Genomic DNA, 18,325 nt, shown 5'->3' on the forward strand with positions numbered 1-18,325 from the left:
TTTCATTTCAACCACAATTACAGACACTCATAGTGGAATTAAACATATATACTGTGCATCAAGTAGAAAAAGATGTGTGTGCTTCTATAAGTATACTACAGACAGTATTTAAACTGTCAACAAGACAGACGTACTGGTGGTTTTTTCCGCAAAAACTCTAGATCACCAAAAATAATTTTCTCAGATATTGATTAGATAGGACTGTGATTGCTGGGTATATTTATTCTTCTAAACAATTGATTGTATCGAGGGAATAGAATTATTGAAGAAGAAATACGAATACCATACTAAATCCCGGTACCTACGGTACAATATCTCTCAAAAGAGAAGCTCAAGCGACAAACGCCCTCAAACTACCACTCCGCCATCACAAAGTTCCTACGTCCCAGGTACTATTCTTCAACTCTTATAACCAACCACCTCCACCGCCATCGAAGCCGCATATTCTCAATAGAGATAACAAATTTTCGATCACAAAAGTAGCCATGTTTCGCAATTATCACAGCAAGTTTGTGGAGGAAAGTGAGAGATTAACCAGATCCAACTCGGCGGCGGGGCAAGAATCTCGAGATGCTCCTGGGGAAATCTCTAGACAAGTAGCAAGTCGAACATCCAGACGAATGCCCAGCATGGAGAAGTTGGAGGCTCCCGCTGTTGATTTTCGACGATCGCCAGAACCAGAATCGCGGCGTGGGTCACGAGAACCACGACGAATTTCCAGTAGGGATAAGATGCAAGATTTCGTTTTAGTTCCTACCAGAACAGAAAGACACAAATCAAGTCAAAGATCGAGACGAGCTCCGAGTATGGAGCGAATGCAAGTCTCCGCTCATTCTTCCGATTATCCAAGAGCAGTCTTGAGATCCGTACCTAGACCCGTCTTTCCCATCGTTGCTTCTTCCAAACCACCCAATATATCGACCTCAAGCGTATCAAGTTCGATGAGAATGTCAGCCGATGATCTAGAAGGTAGCGAATACCTAGAACCAACATTGGCGGAAAGTACTTTTGCGCGACAGAGTGTTTCTAGCAGAGTTCGCAAACCTGGTTATGGTACTGTTAGTGCGTCGTCGAAGCCATGGGGCAATGCCGCGAATTTTATGGAATGGGGAAATGTTGCACAATATATGGGGTTGAAAGGCGGACGCAGTGGAGCGGAGAACAAGAAGCTTGTAACGAAACAACCTGGCACGAATCGTGCTCCTGTCTACAGACCACAGCGTTTAGAGAGGGATGTATTCGCATTCAAAGCTCCATTGGCAGCGAAGGAACAACAGCTGCGAGAGCGTGTTACGAGAAAGTCTAGGGAGGAGGAGGGGAGGGAGAGACGCGAGACAGAGGCTGAGGATGCCGCGATGGATGATGTGGAGTTTGGGCCAACAATCCCACCTTGGATTCCGAAGTATCAATCTTCCTTTGCCAACCGCAAGGGATTCTCTTCTCCAAGTGGAAGTGGAAGATTCCCAGCTAGAGGGGAGAATTCGCGAAGATTGAACAAAAGCGAAGAGGATGATTTATAGTTTCGGGAAGGATTCAGCAAGGGTGACTAAATCATGGATTATCACAACTCGATGATCATGGCTATAATCGGCTAATAATAACATGATAATGATTTTTGGGACGGGCAAATAGCCACCTGGCAAATAAGGTACAAAAGGGAATCAGGGATATGGTATGGCCTGTAGACAGCTCATAATGAAATAAGATCAATTGCCACAAGTTAGACTTTTTTGCGGTTTGATTTAGGCCGTCCCCGTTTTGGTTTGACTTCGACCTTTTCTTCTTCCGACCCCTCTTCATTCTTGACATCATCATGATCAATATCCTCACTCCCTGGCGTGTCTTCAGGATCCTCCGTACTTCTATCTTCAGGCTCAGAATGGATTTCTTCTTTTACATTGGTATCCTGGATTCTTTCCTTCATCTCTTGAACGGCCTTTGCAGCTTCATCTTCCTCCCCATTCAAGGTTCGACAACCAAAACATCTCCATTTCCCTAAATCGGTCAAGGATTTTGTACCCGGAGGTGCTTGGCCATTGACAAGTCGACAGTTTTTGCATATCAACGCCATACGATTCTTTGGATGTGTCTCATCCTCGCCCAACAACAAATCTAATACTCGATCATACCAGTGACCTTCAGCGACAAACTCTCCACTCTGAGCATATTGACCTTGTGCATATTGAGATGGACCCGAAAATGCATTTGGTGCAAATTCAGCAGGGCCTGGCTCACTTCGAGGAGCAGTAGGTGATAGAGATGGAGCGATGAATGAAGGAGGGGTCCTGCTACCAAGTGGTTGAGGGGTAGAAGGTTGACTCGGAATTTGGTTAGGGCGGGGTATATTTGCTGTCGCAGGTGGGCCCATGCTTGTTCGTGGGGGTTGCGCATCTTTATTCTTTGGAGTCTTTTTCACAGACGCAGTTCTCTTCGGTGCAGGAGGTTTTGGTGGAGCGCCACCATATTTCTCTAGAAGTTCTTGTGTGGTGTTATATTTCGTGGCAGCCTTTAATTTGTCGATGGTTTTTGTTCTCTCAGCTTGTTGTTCTTCCAGACGACGCGCGATAGATTCAACCCTGTATTCATAATATCTCGTAATACCACTTCGAATGAGATAGATTCTAATGGCCAAATCAGTATGCGATCAGGATAATGTGTTTCTTTGGTGATACTAACATCAAAGGACTTCCCGCAAGACCAGTGTACTCCAAGACTGTCAAATCCTTCCAACCGATCACTAAAAGTGCTATGACGAACACCACCAAGTATGCAAAACTCGAATATAATGTCCATAATGCTTTCACACGTCTGCCACGAAGTCGTCGAGAATCTAGCTGTGATTGTGATTTCGAGATCTTCTCTGCCAAAGCAGATAGTGTTTTTTCAAAGGAGGCAGGAGAATTATCCTCGCGCTTTGAATAATATTCAGGTTAGTGAATGGCCTAAACGTACGACTTTAAATGGAAGCTTCACATACCTTCCAGGGCCAAAGTGAAACCATCTTAAAGTATGATTTCGGAATTTGATGATAGTAATAGGAGTCGTATGTCACCTCATAGTGAAGTTGATATCAATAGGTAGGTAAATGGTAGATGAAAGGAACGAGAGTGTTCTTATTAGTGGGAGGGGGTAAATTTCCAAGGTAATAGCTTTCGTCACTTCTTGTAGCTAAGCTAGCAAGCTGCTGACTCCTAGTATAAGGTAATTTCGGTGATTGGATAGAAGTAAACCTAATTTAGGCCAATTAATCTAGTCAACCTAGTTATTATACATACCCAGCCGGTATATATGTATATAGTTTATATATAATGTATATATAGTACTCCGTACGCTACTCTAGATCACAACCTCAGGAACTTGAGAGGGTTGAGAGGGGCTTGAAGGTGTCAAGTTTTGATGAATTTGGTTAAAAGTGTCTACTACTTCGTACCTAGGTACTAGGGGTTATGGAGCCCGCCGAGCCCGCCGAGCCCGTCGGACCGTGTCACCCCTATAAAACATGCACTCGTGGTTAATTATTGCGGGCATTAGAAGCATTTAGAAGCATTCGACATGGCCCCAAATTACACCAAACTTACCCAAGGACTCTAGAGAGTATTACAAGCATTATCATTACCTCTTTGAGTTGATGTACTGAGTATTCGTATTGAGCTACGTTTCTGGCCCATATATACCTGGGTACCAATCTAGCTTTACTCGTACCTACCTACCTGCCTAGTACCTAGTATATAAAGAGCAAGCAAGGTAGAGGGGTATAGATACGGGGTAAGAGGAGGCTCAGTCTTAGTCTTAAAGTACTGTACGTGCCATGAGGCTATGAGGTTCTCGCTTTGTCCTTTACGACTATCATCTGTCTCTCATGTACCTAGGTAGTTTTAGAAGTTGACAAGTAGGTATTATTATCATTATTGCCATTATTATATCTTCGATTTCTTACTCAATTCCCATGCAATACCATTGCCTTCTAAACTGCTGATTATGATCATTAATATTTCACGAATTCACTTGCGTCCACAGTTCTCAGACAACCTTAGAATAATTTATTAATAGTCTAAAAAAAGTAAAGACGCCCTCAACCCACCACATGTGGAAAGAATGTTCCAGGTAAACTCACTCTTTAAATATGGATCGCAACCTTGCAGATAAATTAGCTGACGAATTCAAAAGAGACTTAAAGCTCAAATAGATACTCGTATCGAAGAAGAAAAGGCACGATTGAACGCAACCAATCCCAATCTTCAGAGATCTGCCTCTACATCCTCGACTTCGAGACGACCCGCCAACGAATCTCCTTCAAGAAAGCCACGCAAGCCACGGCCAAAGGATGATAATGAGATAGGTGGCAGAGACCCAGATCCGACAGAGTTTGAATCTACTTTTGTAATTGAAGACGATTCTGAATCTTCAACTCGAATTGGGACAATGGCGGGAGATGCGAATAAGTCGTCGGACGGCAGTTCTCCTGCAACTAATGGCAGTGAAAAGACAACAAATGCCACTCTAGGAGCTTCTGCTGAGCTTTCATCAATAGAAGTCGAGAAGAAGTTGCGAAAGCTGGAAAAGATTGAGGGTCAATATAAGAGTGTGTTTCATTGATATGCTTTCAGTATACGATTATTAATGCCACATAATAGTTCTCCTCGATTCATATCGAACTGCACATGCTCGTAACAAGTTTATTGAACCTTTCGAAAAAGTCCTCAAGGAGTATACACCTATTGGCTCCATTCAGGAGCCTGATTTGTTAGCTGGATATCTCAATGCACAGAAAGAAGAAGGCAGGTTGGTGAAGGAAGAACTTGCACGTGTAACTGCAGATCGCGACGATCAAAAAAGGAAGTACCTGGAGTCTGGAAAGAAAAATCTTAGTCTGTGGGACGAGCTCAAAACGCTTCGAAAAGCATCTACTATTGGCGACAGTCCCACCACGGATTCCACAGAAACTCCAGAAAAGAATACAAAAGAGGAAGTTTCCTCGCACGACGATGAACTACCAAAATTGCAATCGGAGATCAAAGCTAAGTCGACAGAAATCGATGACTTGAAATCAAAATTATCTTCATCAGAAAAGGATCTTTCCTCTGCTAAAGAATTGGCTTCTGGGCTAACCCAGGATTTGGAAAAAGTAAAAATTGAGTTGAATGATTCTATCAAGGAGGTTAAGAAGGCTACCGATCTTGCCCAGTCCCGCCAAGAACAACTAAATGCCAAGGAGGGAGAGAATAAAAGACTCAGTGAAAAGGTACAAGCAACCGAGAAACAGCTTGCCGAAGCCAAGAAGTCCTCAGAGATTGAACAGGAAAAGCATTCGGAGAGTATAGACAAATTGAATCTCGCTGAAGAACAGCTTGCCGAAGCCAAGAAGTCTTTGGAAACTCAAAAGGAAGAGCATTCAGAAAGATTGAGTAAATTGAAATCTGCGGAAACTGAAAAAGCCAAACTTGAGGAGACCTTGGAAAATCAAAAGAAGCTGAGCTCAGATAGTTATTCAGTTCTACAATCGCAACTCAGAGACCAAACTTCCAAAGCAGAGAAAAAGCTCAAGTCTGAGTTGGATGCACGTAAAGAAGCTGAAAATCAAATTAAGCTCCTCAACAATCAGATCAACCAACTTAATGAATTCAAGAAGAAAGAATTAAAATCTCAATCTGACATCCGAAAAGAAGCTGAACAACAGAAGAAGGACCTCGATGCACAAATTGAAGAGCTTACCAAATCAAGGGATCTCAAAACTAAGCGCATTGAAGAGCTTGAGAATGAGATCGAACTGATCAAATCCAACGAGGCATCTCCAGCAAATGAAGACCCACCTACATCCGAGCCAGCCGCAGCCTCGACACCGGGACCTTCTGCATCCAGTAAGAAGAAGACGAAGAAGAAGGCCAAGAAACCTGCCACTACCTCTGCTAATCAAGAACCTACTTCTGTCTCTGGGAGGGCACCTGGTATCGATACTGGTTTCTTGCAAGCTGAAATCAATCAACTCAAAGCCCAGATTGCTGACAAGGATAAGCAAATAGAGAAATTACAGGCTAAGCGCAAGACAGAGGATGTTCTCAGGGAGGAGATTGAGGATCTCCAAGATAATCTACTCCTCATTGGTCAAGAATGTGTAGTCGCTAAGGACAAAATCAAGGAACTTCAGGCAGAGAAATCTGACCTTGAGGAGAAAGCAAACAAGTTAGAGGCCGAGATACAGGGTCAAGAAAATGGCAAGACAGCTTCAGACGAAACGGAAAAAGAGATAACTGCTCTAAAAGAGCAGCTTGCCACAGTGGAGTCTAAGCTACAGGCCCAGCTTGATTCCAACGTTGAGGCTGAAGAAAAATTGACTAGATTGCAAGAAGAGAAGGCTGCTCTTGAAGAAAAGGTTGAAAGGTTAGAATCTGAGATCGAAACTCACAAGACAGCTTCAGCCAACCTAAAGTCTGAAATCGAAACCCACAAAGACGCTTCAGCCAAACTACAAGAAGAAAAGATTGCCTTTGAAGAAAAGTTCGGCAGCTTAGGATCCGAAGTCGAAAGCCACAAGAAGACTTTAGTCAAGTTGGAGGAAGACCTCAAGAACAAAACATCCGAGTGTGAAGAATTAGAGTCGAAGTTCAGGACGATGAAAAAGGATCTTGGTGCCTCTGAGCAATTGGCCACATCACGTTATAAGGAGATCACGGACTTGAAACAAATCCTAGAGAGTGCTCAACCCGAAATGAAGAACCTGCGCGCCGAGAATGCAACATTGAAGAGTACGAAGGACGAGTTGAACGCCCGTGCTTCTGAATTGAGAAGATTAGAAGCACGCGAGAAAGATTTGAAGGGTGAAATTACTAGCTTCAAGAAGCAAACATCTGAGAAGGATGATGAGATCCGATCTTTGAATGAGAAGGTTGTTCAAGAGACGAATGGCCGACTTCGAGCCGAGAATGAAGTTTCCACCGCACGTCGTGATCTACGAATGTCCGAGGCCGCAAAGGTTCAATTGGCAGCTTCAGGCGAAAAGGCCAGGGGAGAACTATCCAAGGTCCAAGAAGAAACCGGAAAGTTACGTACTCATGTTCAAGAACTCGAAGGACAGGTTTCAAAACTATCTACTGAGAATAAAGAGCTTCGTGAGGTGGTCGAAATAAGAGGTTCTGAATACAAGAACGTGCAAGGAATGCTTGATAGCTTGAAAAGTCAAGAGGCAGAGCTGATTGCACAATTGAAGCAGAAGAGAGAAGAGGCAGAAAGTCTTGAAGAGGAACTCGGCGACGCTCAAAGAAATCTGAACGACCGAGTTCGCGAGTGTGAGACTATACGTAGACTCATGGCCGTCGAGAAAGAGGAGAAAGGAAGAGCTGAAGCCAGAGTTCGGGAAATGAGAGAAGAACGCGATCGAGCAGAAGATGAAGCCAGTACTAATGCTCGTCGCAGATCTCGAGAAGTAGATGAACTCAAGACCAAGATCAGAGATTACGAGCGAGATATTAAACGAGCAACTGATGACCGAGATGAATTTGAGCAATCACAAAAGGAGCTCAAGAGACGCCGTGATGAATTTGAAAGTTTGGCCGAGAAGTCATCCCAGGAAGCTGAGGAGACACGCTTAGCAATGATCGAGCTCCAAAATACTTTAAATAGCACTGAAAAACAACTTCGTGCCGCCGAGAAACAGAAGGCAGATACTGGAAAACTTCTCGAGGACGCAAATCAACGATATGAGAAACTTCAAAAAGAAGTCAAATTATTGCAGATGAAAACATCCAGATTAAACGACGGTTCCTCGAGAACAAGTATTGATTCGGGAAGATCAAAGAGTCCGGCGAATGGCAGGAAAGATGCTGCTACCACACAGGTAGATGTTAAATACACCAAGGCGGTTTTGTTGAAGTTTTTATTGGAGAAGAATAAAAAGATTCAGGAGAGTTTGATCACGTCGATTCTCACAACGTTATTCCAATTGGACAAGTATGTTTGACCCCTTTTTTATTTTCCTATAACTTCCAGGGGATAATTTACTGATGAATCGAATTATAGAAAGGATCAGGAAGAGTGGATTGCGGCGATTGCGACTTGGAAGTGATTGAGTTGATCTGATTTGATTGGTGGAAGAACGTTATGTTATGACTGGAGAGGCGGTGGTATTTTTAAATGAAGATTTGTATATTTGAGGGGTTTTGGGGAAGTAGAGCTGGGATTCAGGGCTGGGGATCGGTTAGAGGGTGGTGAGAATAGAGATAGAGGAGGAAAAATATTCTTGTTTGGGGAGATGAGGTAAGATGAGAGTAGATGAGGACGAGGTGAATATCCAGAACGGAAGTTTCTTGGATGGTTATGAGGATCGATAGGAAGAAAGGGAGGTATCAATGTTATATATATATCATTGTGTCGGTGTAGTACCTAGTATTTCTAGAGCCACTATACGCATACATAAATACAAACATACATACTATACAAATTACACAAATACACCTCGCTCAAATTACTACTAAACACTCAAACAATCCACTCACTCCACATTCCTCCACTCCTCTCTCGCCTTGAACCCAAACATCTTCACCGCCGCCTCCAAACTCCTCTCAATCGTCGCACTCCCATATTCCCTCATCTCCTCTTCATAGATTTTGATTCCGTCTTTCACACCCCTTTCCTCAAGCAACCGCACGAGATTCCCCGCATCGCGCAACGCGGTTACGCAGCCTGAGGCGCCGGTAGGAGGCATGGCGTGGGCGGCGTCGCCGAGGAGGGTGATGGTGGGGGTGCTGGGCCAGGAGGGGAGGGGAGAGGGATGAGTGGAGATGGGGAGGAGGGAGGTTTGGGCGGGAGATTGGTGGGTGAAGAGGGGGTGGAGGGAGGGGTGGAAGTGGGAGCTTAGGGATTGGGATAGAGATTGGGGGGTGAGGTGGGGCGGTGAGAGGCGAGCGAGATCGGATTCTTGCGTCGAGGTTACCCAGTATATGTAAGGATAGGGAAGGGCAATGGGAAGGGGAGGAGAGGAGGCGGGGGGGAGTTTAAAGGTGATGGGTTCAAGGAGGGTGATGGAGGGGATGGGGCCGTGGGGATCGCGGATTATGGACATGCTTTTGAGCATTTCGGGTGGAAATGTGTCTGTGAGTTCGGTGGAGAGAGGAGTTTTGCCATAGATGATACGACCGCCCGTGTCGAGGGGAATGTGGGATGGGAGGAATTGTTTCCTAACGCGGGAGTGGACGCCATCGGCGCCGATGAGTAGAGTACCAGTTGCGGAGGTATGGTCGGAAAAGATGATGGTTATGGAGTCGCTGTTGTTGGTGGTATAATGGGAGAATTCTTTACCGAAGGAAACGTAATTTTCCAAACCTGTCAAGAGCACATCGCGGAAGACGCGACGATCAACAGTGCGAGCATTTCGAAACATGGGAGGAGGTCCTTTGCCAAATTGTTGGGGTTGAGGCGGGAGGATTTCGCCCGTCAGAGGATCTGCTTGGGAGCCGGGTCCTAGACGCATTTCGGCGCACGTGTCTTCAAATAATTGATAGATGTCATCGGGTAGACATTGTTGGAGAGCATCAGTTCCTTCGGAATGAATCCGGATTCGATAGCCTTGCAATCGGTAATCTGATGCTTGGTCTCGCTCGTAAACGTGGAAATCTATGCCGGCTTTTTTGAGACCCTGAGCTAGACAGAGACCGCCGAGGCCGGCCCCTGCTATCAGAACTTTGGGTTGTGACATTCTTGAGTTGGTATGCTTGACGAAGGAGATGCTTGTGATGTAGTTTAGTGTATTGCCAGTTTAGCGCTGCGAATGACAATGATGATGATGATGATGATGATGATGATGATGATGATGACGACAGTGATAATTCAAAGTTAAATTGGAATTAAATTGAAGTTGAGAAGTCGAGGAAGCTGATGTTGAAAGTATTTGTACTCTTCCTATATCCCCACATCAAGGTAGAACTATTCCTCGAATAGACATCTCTGTTGCCTGCTGCACATTTGTTAAATCCGTATTAGAACGATAACAAATCGGTGCCGTCGACATAAAGTCGGTCCCGTTTTAATACAAGGAACCGATCTAGCTTGGGCACAGAAAAGGAATTGCAGGGACAATGACACCGAGATGAAGTGAGCTTGGATCAGATGGTGCTTGAAGACTTCAAGATATCAGTATCTTATGTCCGGCCGAGAATTAACCGTGGATATAAGCTATTTGGGTGTATGATTGTTGTGATAGTTGTTACTCGAAAGACTTCGATATATATAAACGGCAATAAACTTCTCACAACCAACTGACTTGAGTTATTGGAGAAGTTCTAATAATTCAGATCATCTTCAGGTCATGGGCGACTTTCACATGTCAGGTGTACCTTGTCCGTGTGTCTTTGAATCAATTTGGACAATTCTGATTTTGATTTTGATTTCGAATGGCCACACTCATGGTATTTCTAACCACCCAAAACACATTTGGAAATCAATCACGGAATAGGCCACAATACACGGATATCCTCATTAGGAAGAGATGAGATCAGGATTGTGAAATTTTCAGGTCACGCCTAGCCAGTAGAAAGTCTGTGGTGTACTTCCGTACCTAACATCTTATCTGATGATATGATGCCTTGCGGTGCGGTGCGGCAAAAGCTGTAGTCCACGCTTTTCAGCACGTTTTTGCATTCTTAACGGGACATGGAAGAGGTGGTTGATTTTGTGGTCATGCATTTTTCTTTGCTTTTTCGATATTTTTTTTCAGCACAGGGCTGGGCTGGGTATGTCTTGGATTGCCCCTCTTCGGATGTGAGATTGAGGGGCAAGGCTTTTGATTTTAGGATTAAGCATCGGAAGGGGTAATGGAGAGATATCTTTCTGTTAATGTGTGGCAGTTTATTCGAGGAATGAATCTGTCAAGCAGTTGATGGATTGGAAAGGATTGGGAAGGATTCCGGGATCGGTGAAGTTACTGGTGTGTGGCTTGTAAATTGATGGAGAAATGGAACAAGGATGCTATGCAGTGACAGCATCGATGGCGGTTTTCCTTTATGGGAATCGAGGTTTCGATGTGTTTTATGGCTAATAATGGATGTTAATAGATATGGAAGGGGATTCAAGTGAAAGGGATGAGAGGAGATGGAATGATGAGATGAATTATTTTGATCGACTTGGATGAGCGATGAATGAGTATTGAGTGTTGAATGTACGGAGTAGGTATGAGGGGTACATTCTCGCTAGTACTACCTAGTAGGCATAGCGTTCGAATTTGAATTGTTCTATACTCCGTACTTGAATGTTTGTTTTAATATTGAAACATGAAATAGAAAGAATTAGATACCTATTAGTACCGGTAACTTTATGTGAAATTAGATATATAAGGATTTATATTCAGGCACGAAGATATCTACTGTAGGTAAGTAGGGACCTAGTAAGTAGGTAGATCGACATCTAAATTGATATTTTATCTACGACATTACCCCTCCTCGCCTTCTCGCCTCCAAGATGGCGTTCCCGAACCCCCTTTTAGTCTGAAGAGATTAATAAGTTGTTGAATTGCCGCTCCCCATACTTTCTTTGGCTTTGGAGGGAGGGAATGATTCCAGGTACTACTAGGGGGGTAGGTAACCCGATGATATCAGAATTTAATCCGAGTCTCCATTCGTATTCAATCTAGATTCTATTTTAGTTGAAATCTAGACACTTTACAGGTTTTGAACATTCTACAGAGCAGTACCCAAATACACCCACCGGTGGGTGAGGTATTTTAGATCTTTTGAGTATAATATTTATTACAGAGTACATGGAATTTATGATTTCAACATAATTTACCAAATTCTATTTATTTATTTATTTATTTATTCATCATCACATCATCACATCATCACATCGTCCATCTAACAAGAAAAATACCCCTCCACTCTAGCCTTGCCTTTCAACCCTTCCTTCACCTCCACATCCATAACCAGCCTCTCCTATCGTCTCCTATCCTTCCCATCCTCTCATATGATCACATCTATCATCCATCTCAATTCATCTCTTATCCATACATAGGTACCTACCTACATTCAATACACGGCCAAAAACCACTACACCGTATTCTATCCTCCTCTCCTCTCATTCCGCCTTCTCCTCGATAATCCTTTCCAGCTTGATCCATTCAATTGATGGATTGCTCCATAATTGATTGATTCACCGAAATATTGATGTTTACCAGGCGGTAGGTATCTGGATTTTGAATAGGTTGACTCGGGATATTTATGATTGAATAATTCTTGTTTTTTGTTTCTTGTTCTTGTAAACAGACATTTATTATTTTTCTCTTTACTTGGCTATATTTCAATTGCTTCCGATAATTTTATACCTTCCCACTCTCATCTTGTACAGCCCTTAAATGTTAGTTATCATTGCAAACTTTACTCTATATATATATATATATATATATATTTGAAGCCCAAGTAAAATGCCTAGATTGCGTTGCATTATTGCTTGACCGTTATAGATTCTCACCCTCCTACCTATCTACTTACTCGATAATTTATCACATCAATCCAATAGGAGGTACAGATGATTTTATATATCTTCTACATTAACATTAATACTGTGGCTACGTACAGTACAAGTACATGGATGGATAGACAGGACAGGACAGGACAGGACTGGAAACGACTTAACTTTATTTATTTATTTGGGTCGAAGCGCCCCCCTCCTATCAATTCGTCATAATTTGGCGGGAAGCAAAGCAAGCAAGCAAGCAAGTTAAAATTTGACTATCCACCCACTTGGTCCTCCTCCTCCTCCTCCTCTTATTACTCGAGTATCAATTTACGACTACTTCGTACTTCATATTACTATTACTACTACTACTGCCATTACCACCAACTCCCATCTCCATCATCATCTCCACCTCCACCACCTCCTCCACCTGTAAATAAAAAATTCAAGACCCTTTTGGAACACATTACCCAGTACCGGCCTGCTAGCTATATAGATAGGTGTATGGGGAAAAGTTTACATCTACCTGCCTCTCGATCTATCTATTACTAGTTGTCTACAGCTACTACGCCTATTCCTATACTACGCCTATTCCTATACTACTACTACTACTATACTACTACTATTATACTACTACATTACTACTACGTTACTACTACACCTATTTCTACTCCTCTTAAATCTATTCTATTAATTTCTTCACCTCTTACCTCTGACCTCTGACCTACCACCCACCTCCACTTCCAAATCCACTCATAATCAACTCCACCAACCTAACTAAAACCCAATCCCATCCCAATACCAATACCCTTTGACTAGGTATCTATCATCCACACCCATTCTCAATCCAAATCGAATCCTTTCCCTTTCTCCATCAACAAAATTCAGTCAATCAATCAGTCAATCAATCAATCCACTGCACAACAATTCACCAATACACACCCATCAACACACCCAATACCACTCCAAATTCCACACCAATTCACACTAAACTAACCCACCATCTAACCACCACCACCACCACCACCACCACCACCACAACCGAATAATGAACGGAGATCGGATAAAGGCTTCTGCAATTGCTAAAGCGAAAGAATCGATAACTAAAAATTCAAATGCGCATGCTATGAAAAAAAGAAAGAAAGACTCATTAAAGCCAATCATCACAACCGAGCAAGACTCTGAATCTTCCAAAATGGCTTCTACTCAAGCCCGTGCAGGGTAAGTCACCAAAAATGTCCCACTTTCTGACCTTCCAACCCTCCTTCTGTGTTTACGGTGCAGCGCCTCAAAATATAAACCACCCTCCCCTCCAACAAGGTCGCGCAAAAATGCTGCACTTTCCTTAAGATTCATTCAAGATGATGAGTTCAATGCTTCAAAACTTGCTAACTAGAATCGATGATGGAAATAGATCGGCTTCGGGAACAAATCGCGATCCATCATCCTCTTCCTCGAGAGAAGACGCTGCAGAAACGACTGCAGACGAAGAAGACTCCGAAGATTACTGTAAAGGAGGTTATCACCCAGTACAGGTCGGTGAAAACTTCAAAGATGGCAAATACACCGTGGTACGAAAGTTAGGATGGGGTCACTTCTCAACCGTATGGCTTTCCAAAGACAACGTCACTCAGAAACATGTTGCTTTGAAGGTTGTACGATCTGCAGCGCATTACACGGAAACGGCCATAGACGAAATCAAATTACTCAATAAAATTGTTGGTGCTAAGCCAGATCATCCAGGTCGAAAGCATGTGGTTAGTTTGTTGGATTCTTTCGAACACAAGGGCCCAAATGGCACACATGTCTGTATGGTCTTTGAGGTTCTGGGAGAGAATCTGTTGGGGTTGATCAAGAGATGGAACCACCGCGGAATTCCTATGCCTCTTGTTAAACAAATTACAAAACAAGTTCTGTTGGGTCTGGATTATCTACACAGGGAGTGCGGCATTATACATACAGATTTGAAGCCCGAGAACGTCCTGATAGAAATCGGAGATGTGGAACAGATTGTGAAAACATTCGTCAAGGAGGATACGAGTAAGGACAAGGAAGATAACAGAAATGGCCGAAGGAGACGGCGAACTCTTATTACTGGAAGTCAGCCTTTACCAAGTCCGTTGAATGCCAGCTTCAACCACGCAGATTTGATGAGGTTTCCTGGCAGTAATCCAGGTTCCCATGGAAGCATAAATGAAATGCTAAATAATAGTAGATATACTCCATCGGAAATCCCTGGTAATGGACGGTATTCTAATGGTTGGTGCAATAGGTCGTTCGAACAATTCTTCACCCCAAAAAGAACAGGCAGATGAGGAGAACCACGGGACAAGAGAAAAGACGGCGTAAGTAGTTACCTTCATGCCTTCATATACCGCCCCTAACTTGGTTTTAGCGATATCCTTACAGACAAGGTCTCGGGCATATCACTCGACAAAAACTCGGGCGAAAAGAAGAAGGCAGAGGATGCAAATCAATTCGATATAATATCAGTCAAAATTGCAGACTTGGGAAATGCTTGTTGGACTGGACATCACTTTACAAATGATATTCAAACAAGGCAATATCGATCACCAGAAGTTATATTGGGCTCCAAATGGGGTGCTTCTACAGACGTTTGGAGTATGGCTGCTATGGTATGTTGATGCACCTGCCCTTTTCCAACACTATAGCTAATTTTACAATCATCAGGTCTTCGAACTTATTACTGGTGATTATCTTTTCGATCCACAATCCGGGACCAAATATGGCAAAGATGACGATCACATTGCTCAAATTATCGAACTTCTCGGGCCCTTCCCCAAATCCCTTTGTTTATCTGGCAAATGGTCACAAGAAATATTTAACCGAAAGGGCGAACTACGAAATATTCATCGATTACGACATTGGGCCTTACCGGATGTGTTGAAAGAAAAGTACCATTTTAAAGAAGACGAAGCGAAGAGAATTGCGGAATTCTTAACACCCATGTTGGAGTTGACACCAGAGAAGAGGGCAAATGCTGGAGGAATGGCAGGTGCACCGTGGTTAGAAGATACAGCCGGTATGAAAGGGGTGAAGATTGAAGGCTTGGAAGTAGGGAGCAAGGGTGAAGGAATTGAGGGGTGGGCATATGAAGTCAGGAAGAGATAAGAACTCGCGAGGTTCGAGAATGATAGAGTGTAGGAATTCCTTTCTCATGAAACTCAGGCGCAGATGATTGGGGTGGGTTGGGTGATGGGTCATCTGTTGGTGGTCATCTTATGGGATTGGATTCGCGCAATTAAAGTCTAGGGTGGATGGGATGGATGGATGGGGCGGTGCCATTTGTCATGCATGTAGTATGGTATCATGAACCACGACTTTTTTTCTTCACATATTGGTTTGAATGAGTAGTGAGATGAGATATGAGATGAGATGAGATGATGGAGGTGGAGGTGGAGGTGGAAAACGACGATGGGAATGAGACGGGACAGGATGGGATGCTATGGATGGATGGACGGTATGGATTGGAAAAGGGGGAATGAATGAATGGATTATCGGGAGGATAGGCAAAGGAAAATTTTAAGATGTGAAGGAGAAATTTATCGTGTCTTGATACTTTGCTACCTACGCTCTTGATACGTGATGACGATTTGAGCGTAGAGAGTGGAGAGTGGAGAAAAATTTAGCTTATGCGGTGATGGGATAGTTGGTAGATAGGTTGGTAATAGGTAGGTAGGTAGGTAGAAAAATATATGGGACGATTTTTAGATGGTTATATATGTATGTATGTATGTATGTATGTATGTATGTATGTATGTATGTATGTATGTATGTATGTATGTATGTATGAAAGAATATATATGTATGATCTGGATGGAGATTGGGAATGGAGATGGGGATGGGTGAGCTTGTTAGTGTGTATGTGTGTGCGTGCGTGATTTACGATATGTAATATGTAATATGTAGTTCGATTTGATCCGATTTGATTCGAGCTCAAGAAGGTAATGAGTAGGGAGTAGGGAGTAGATAGACTGGCTGTGTGCTTTGTTGTTTTGTGCTTGGTTTTGTGTATAGTAGGTATACATATGCACACACATATACAACATAATGTACGCTAGAATGTGAAATGAAATGAAATGAAATGAAATGATATGAACAAGCTAGCATTCCACTTCCTTCACGGCTCCCAACTCCTTGACTCCTGTGCTGGCTGGTATTGTGGTATCTAGGTAGGATGATATAAAGATCCTGCTTCGTGCATTCCCACCCACCCATCCATACATCCATACATCCATGTGTCCTGGCCTCTTTCCCATTATATCCTTTCCTCTCCCATCCAACCTGCCACCAAAATATCAAAGAAACTATCCCAAGCCATGTCTGATCTCGCTACCCCTAATTACCCAAGTAAAGCTCTATTCCAAATATCTCCTATCTCCCTTACTCGGACTTCTCCCCTTACTCCTCCCGCGATTCTTACTCGGACTCCTCTCGATGGTTTTAAATTCCATCTCTCGCTCCCGATTTCCAAAAGTGCTTCTCTGGAAGAGAGCTCTTTGAGCAGTTCCGGCTCCGGTGGGCCAGGGTTCGTAAGGACCGAAATGTGATTGAGGGGTTTGGGGGATTCCCCATGGATTTGGTTGCCCGAAATAGTTGGGGTGTTGGGGGAGATGTTGCTGAGGGTGAGGTTGAGGTTCGGGGTGAAAGATGGGGGGTTTGGAACGGAACATTCCAAAGGCCATATTGTTTACGGCGATGGAGAGGGTAAAGATGAGGGCGACGAAGATCTAGAGGTGGTTGTTAATTTTCTGGTAGAAGAGGAAGTAGAGGGGTGTGGGAGTGAACGTACCATGGCTTTATAGCTGATAGGTTGGATAAAACTATCCAGAATCTCTGCGAATGTTTTCGCACTGATTCTAGCTCGTCCGACAGCATTGGGGTCCATAGACATACAGGCATCCCAGTTGTTACAAACAGTTTCTAAAGCAGGTAATCTCATGCTTGGTTCACATTTGTTTTCTGTGTATTGTTTTGCGCAGTTGGCCATCTCGGATAGAACTTCTGCGGTGGCTTTTTGAGATGCTTGGTCAACGTCGCTTCGGATTGTAGTCCAGAATGTATAAACCCCAAACATTATTAGTCCGACGACAAAAGTGTTGAGCGTTAATTGAGCGTAGTAAGAGAGAATGTTAGGAAGATTGGGTCGCGACTCGATACCGGATAGGAAGGAGGAGAACCAGCCTGGTGTGTTGCCCGCTTGCCTTGCTTCGGTCGATCGACTATTTGGTCTTGAATCTCCTGATTCGCTCTCTGATTCCGAAGCCGAATCCTTCCTGTGATGTCGCACTATCCCCATTGTTTCATCTTCTCGTTCATCCCGATGCTGACGCTTTCGCTTTTTAGCTATAGGTTGCCCTCCCAATTTCATTCTGCGCAAATCATTACGAGCGCCAGGACTGGTTCCTTTGTAATTTGTGCCATATTTGCCAAATAGCGGTTTGCGTGCAGAAGCATTTGACGAAAAAGCCGTCATGGTTTTGCTGGAGGTTTTGGGTATCTCAGGTGTATCTTCTGCGTCGGCAGTCTCGCCGGGGGAAGATTCAATTCCCGAAGCTTCGGAGTAGATATCTGAATTATATGGCTTGCGAGGTGTTGTGAATGCTGGATTTCGAAAAGCTGGAGCTGGTGTGGAGCTCTGTGCTAGAAAAGAATTGGTTGGTTTGGCAGAATCTTATTGCCTTATTAGTACACATGTTACTTTTTGTTCGATGGTACGAAAGTGAAGATACTCACTGTTATCAAGTTGCATAGCTTTAAATTGTAGAAATGGTGATTTTGGATCCATAGGGCCACCTTTCTCTTGCCATTCAAAGTCCATAGGACCTTCACCTGTCCTTCTAGAAGTATTACTCCACATGGTACTTTT

General features: G+C 43.5%; 6 protein-coding genes across 6 annotated transcripts; 3 read left to right on the forward strand and 3 right to left on the reverse strand.

Annotated features, from left to right (window-relative positions):
- Window positions 1-485: 485 nt before the first annotated feature.
- On the forward strand, window positions 486-1,520 carry EAE97_008814 (uncharacterized protein; the record flags this gene model as incomplete). The annotated part of the gene is made up of 1 exon (XM_038879329.1): window positions 486-1,520. The coding sequence occupies one exon, from the start codon at window positions 486-488 to the stop codon at window positions 1,518-1,520; it is 1,035 nt and encodes a 344-aa protein (XP_038729840.1).
- Window positions 1,521-1,720: 200 nt separating this feature from the next.
- Window positions 1,721-3,001, reverse strand: EAE97_008815 (uncharacterized protein; the record flags this gene model as incomplete). Its single annotated transcript, XM_038879330.1, has 3 exons — window positions 1,721-2,621; window positions 2,677-2,912; window positions 2,978-3,001. 3 exons carry the CDS (start codon window positions 2,999-3,001, stop codon window positions 1,721-1,723), a joined length of 1,161 nt encoding a protein of 386 aa, XP_038729841.1.
- A 1,094-nt stretch (window positions 3,002-4,095) lies between these two features.
- Window positions 4,096-8,059, forward strand: EAE97_008816 (uncharacterized protein; the record flags this gene model as incomplete). The annotated part of the gene is made up of 4 exons (XM_038879331.1): window positions 4,096-4,104; window positions 4,168-4,582; window positions 4,635-7,944; window positions 8,014-8,059. 4 exons carry the CDS (start codon window positions 4,096-4,098, stop codon window positions 8,057-8,059), a joined length of 3,780 nt encoding a protein of 1,259 aa, XP_038729842.1.
- Window positions 8,060-8,485: 426 nt separating this feature from the next.
- EAE97_008817 (uncharacterized protein) lies at window positions 8,486-9,688 on the reverse strand (the record flags this gene model as incomplete). The annotated part of the gene is made up of 1 exon (XM_038879332.1): window positions 8,486-9,688. The coding sequence occupies one exon, from the start codon at window positions 9,686-9,688 to the stop codon at window positions 8,486-8,488; it is 1,203 nt and encodes a 400-aa protein (XP_038729843.1).
- A 3,795-nt stretch (window positions 9,689-13,483) lies between these two features.
- Window positions 13,484-15,567, forward strand: EAE97_008818 (uncharacterized protein; the record flags this gene model as incomplete). Its single annotated transcript, XM_038879333.1, has 5 exons — window positions 13,484-13,656; window positions 13,850-14,646; window positions 14,708-14,780; window positions 14,831-15,071; window positions 15,127-15,567. The coding sequence occupies 5 exons, from the start codon at window positions 13,484-13,486 to the stop codon at window positions 15,565-15,567; spliced, it is 1,725 nt and encodes a 574-aa protein (XP_038729844.1).
- A 1,247-nt stretch (window positions 15,568-16,814) lies between these two features.
- On the reverse strand, window positions 16,815-18,316 carry EAE97_008819 (uncharacterized protein; the record flags this gene model as incomplete). Its single annotated transcript, XM_038879334.1, has 3 exons — window positions 16,815-17,186; window positions 17,249-18,129; window positions 18,193-18,316. The coding sequence occupies 3 exons, from the start codon at window positions 18,314-18,316 to the stop codon at window positions 16,815-16,817; spliced, it is 1,377 nt and encodes a 458-aa protein (XP_038729845.1).
- Between the last annotated feature and the right edge of the window lie 9 nt (window positions 18,317-18,325).

The sequence above is a fragment of the Botrytis byssoidea genome (assembly GCF_014898295.1).
Source record: "Botrytis byssoidea strain MUCL 94 chromosome Unknown BBYS_019, whole genome shotgun sequence".
In the NCBI taxonomy this organism is placed as follows: domain Eukaryota; kingdom Fungi; phylum Ascomycota; class Leotiomycetes; order Helotiales; family Sclerotiniaceae; genus Botrytis; species Botrytis byssoidea.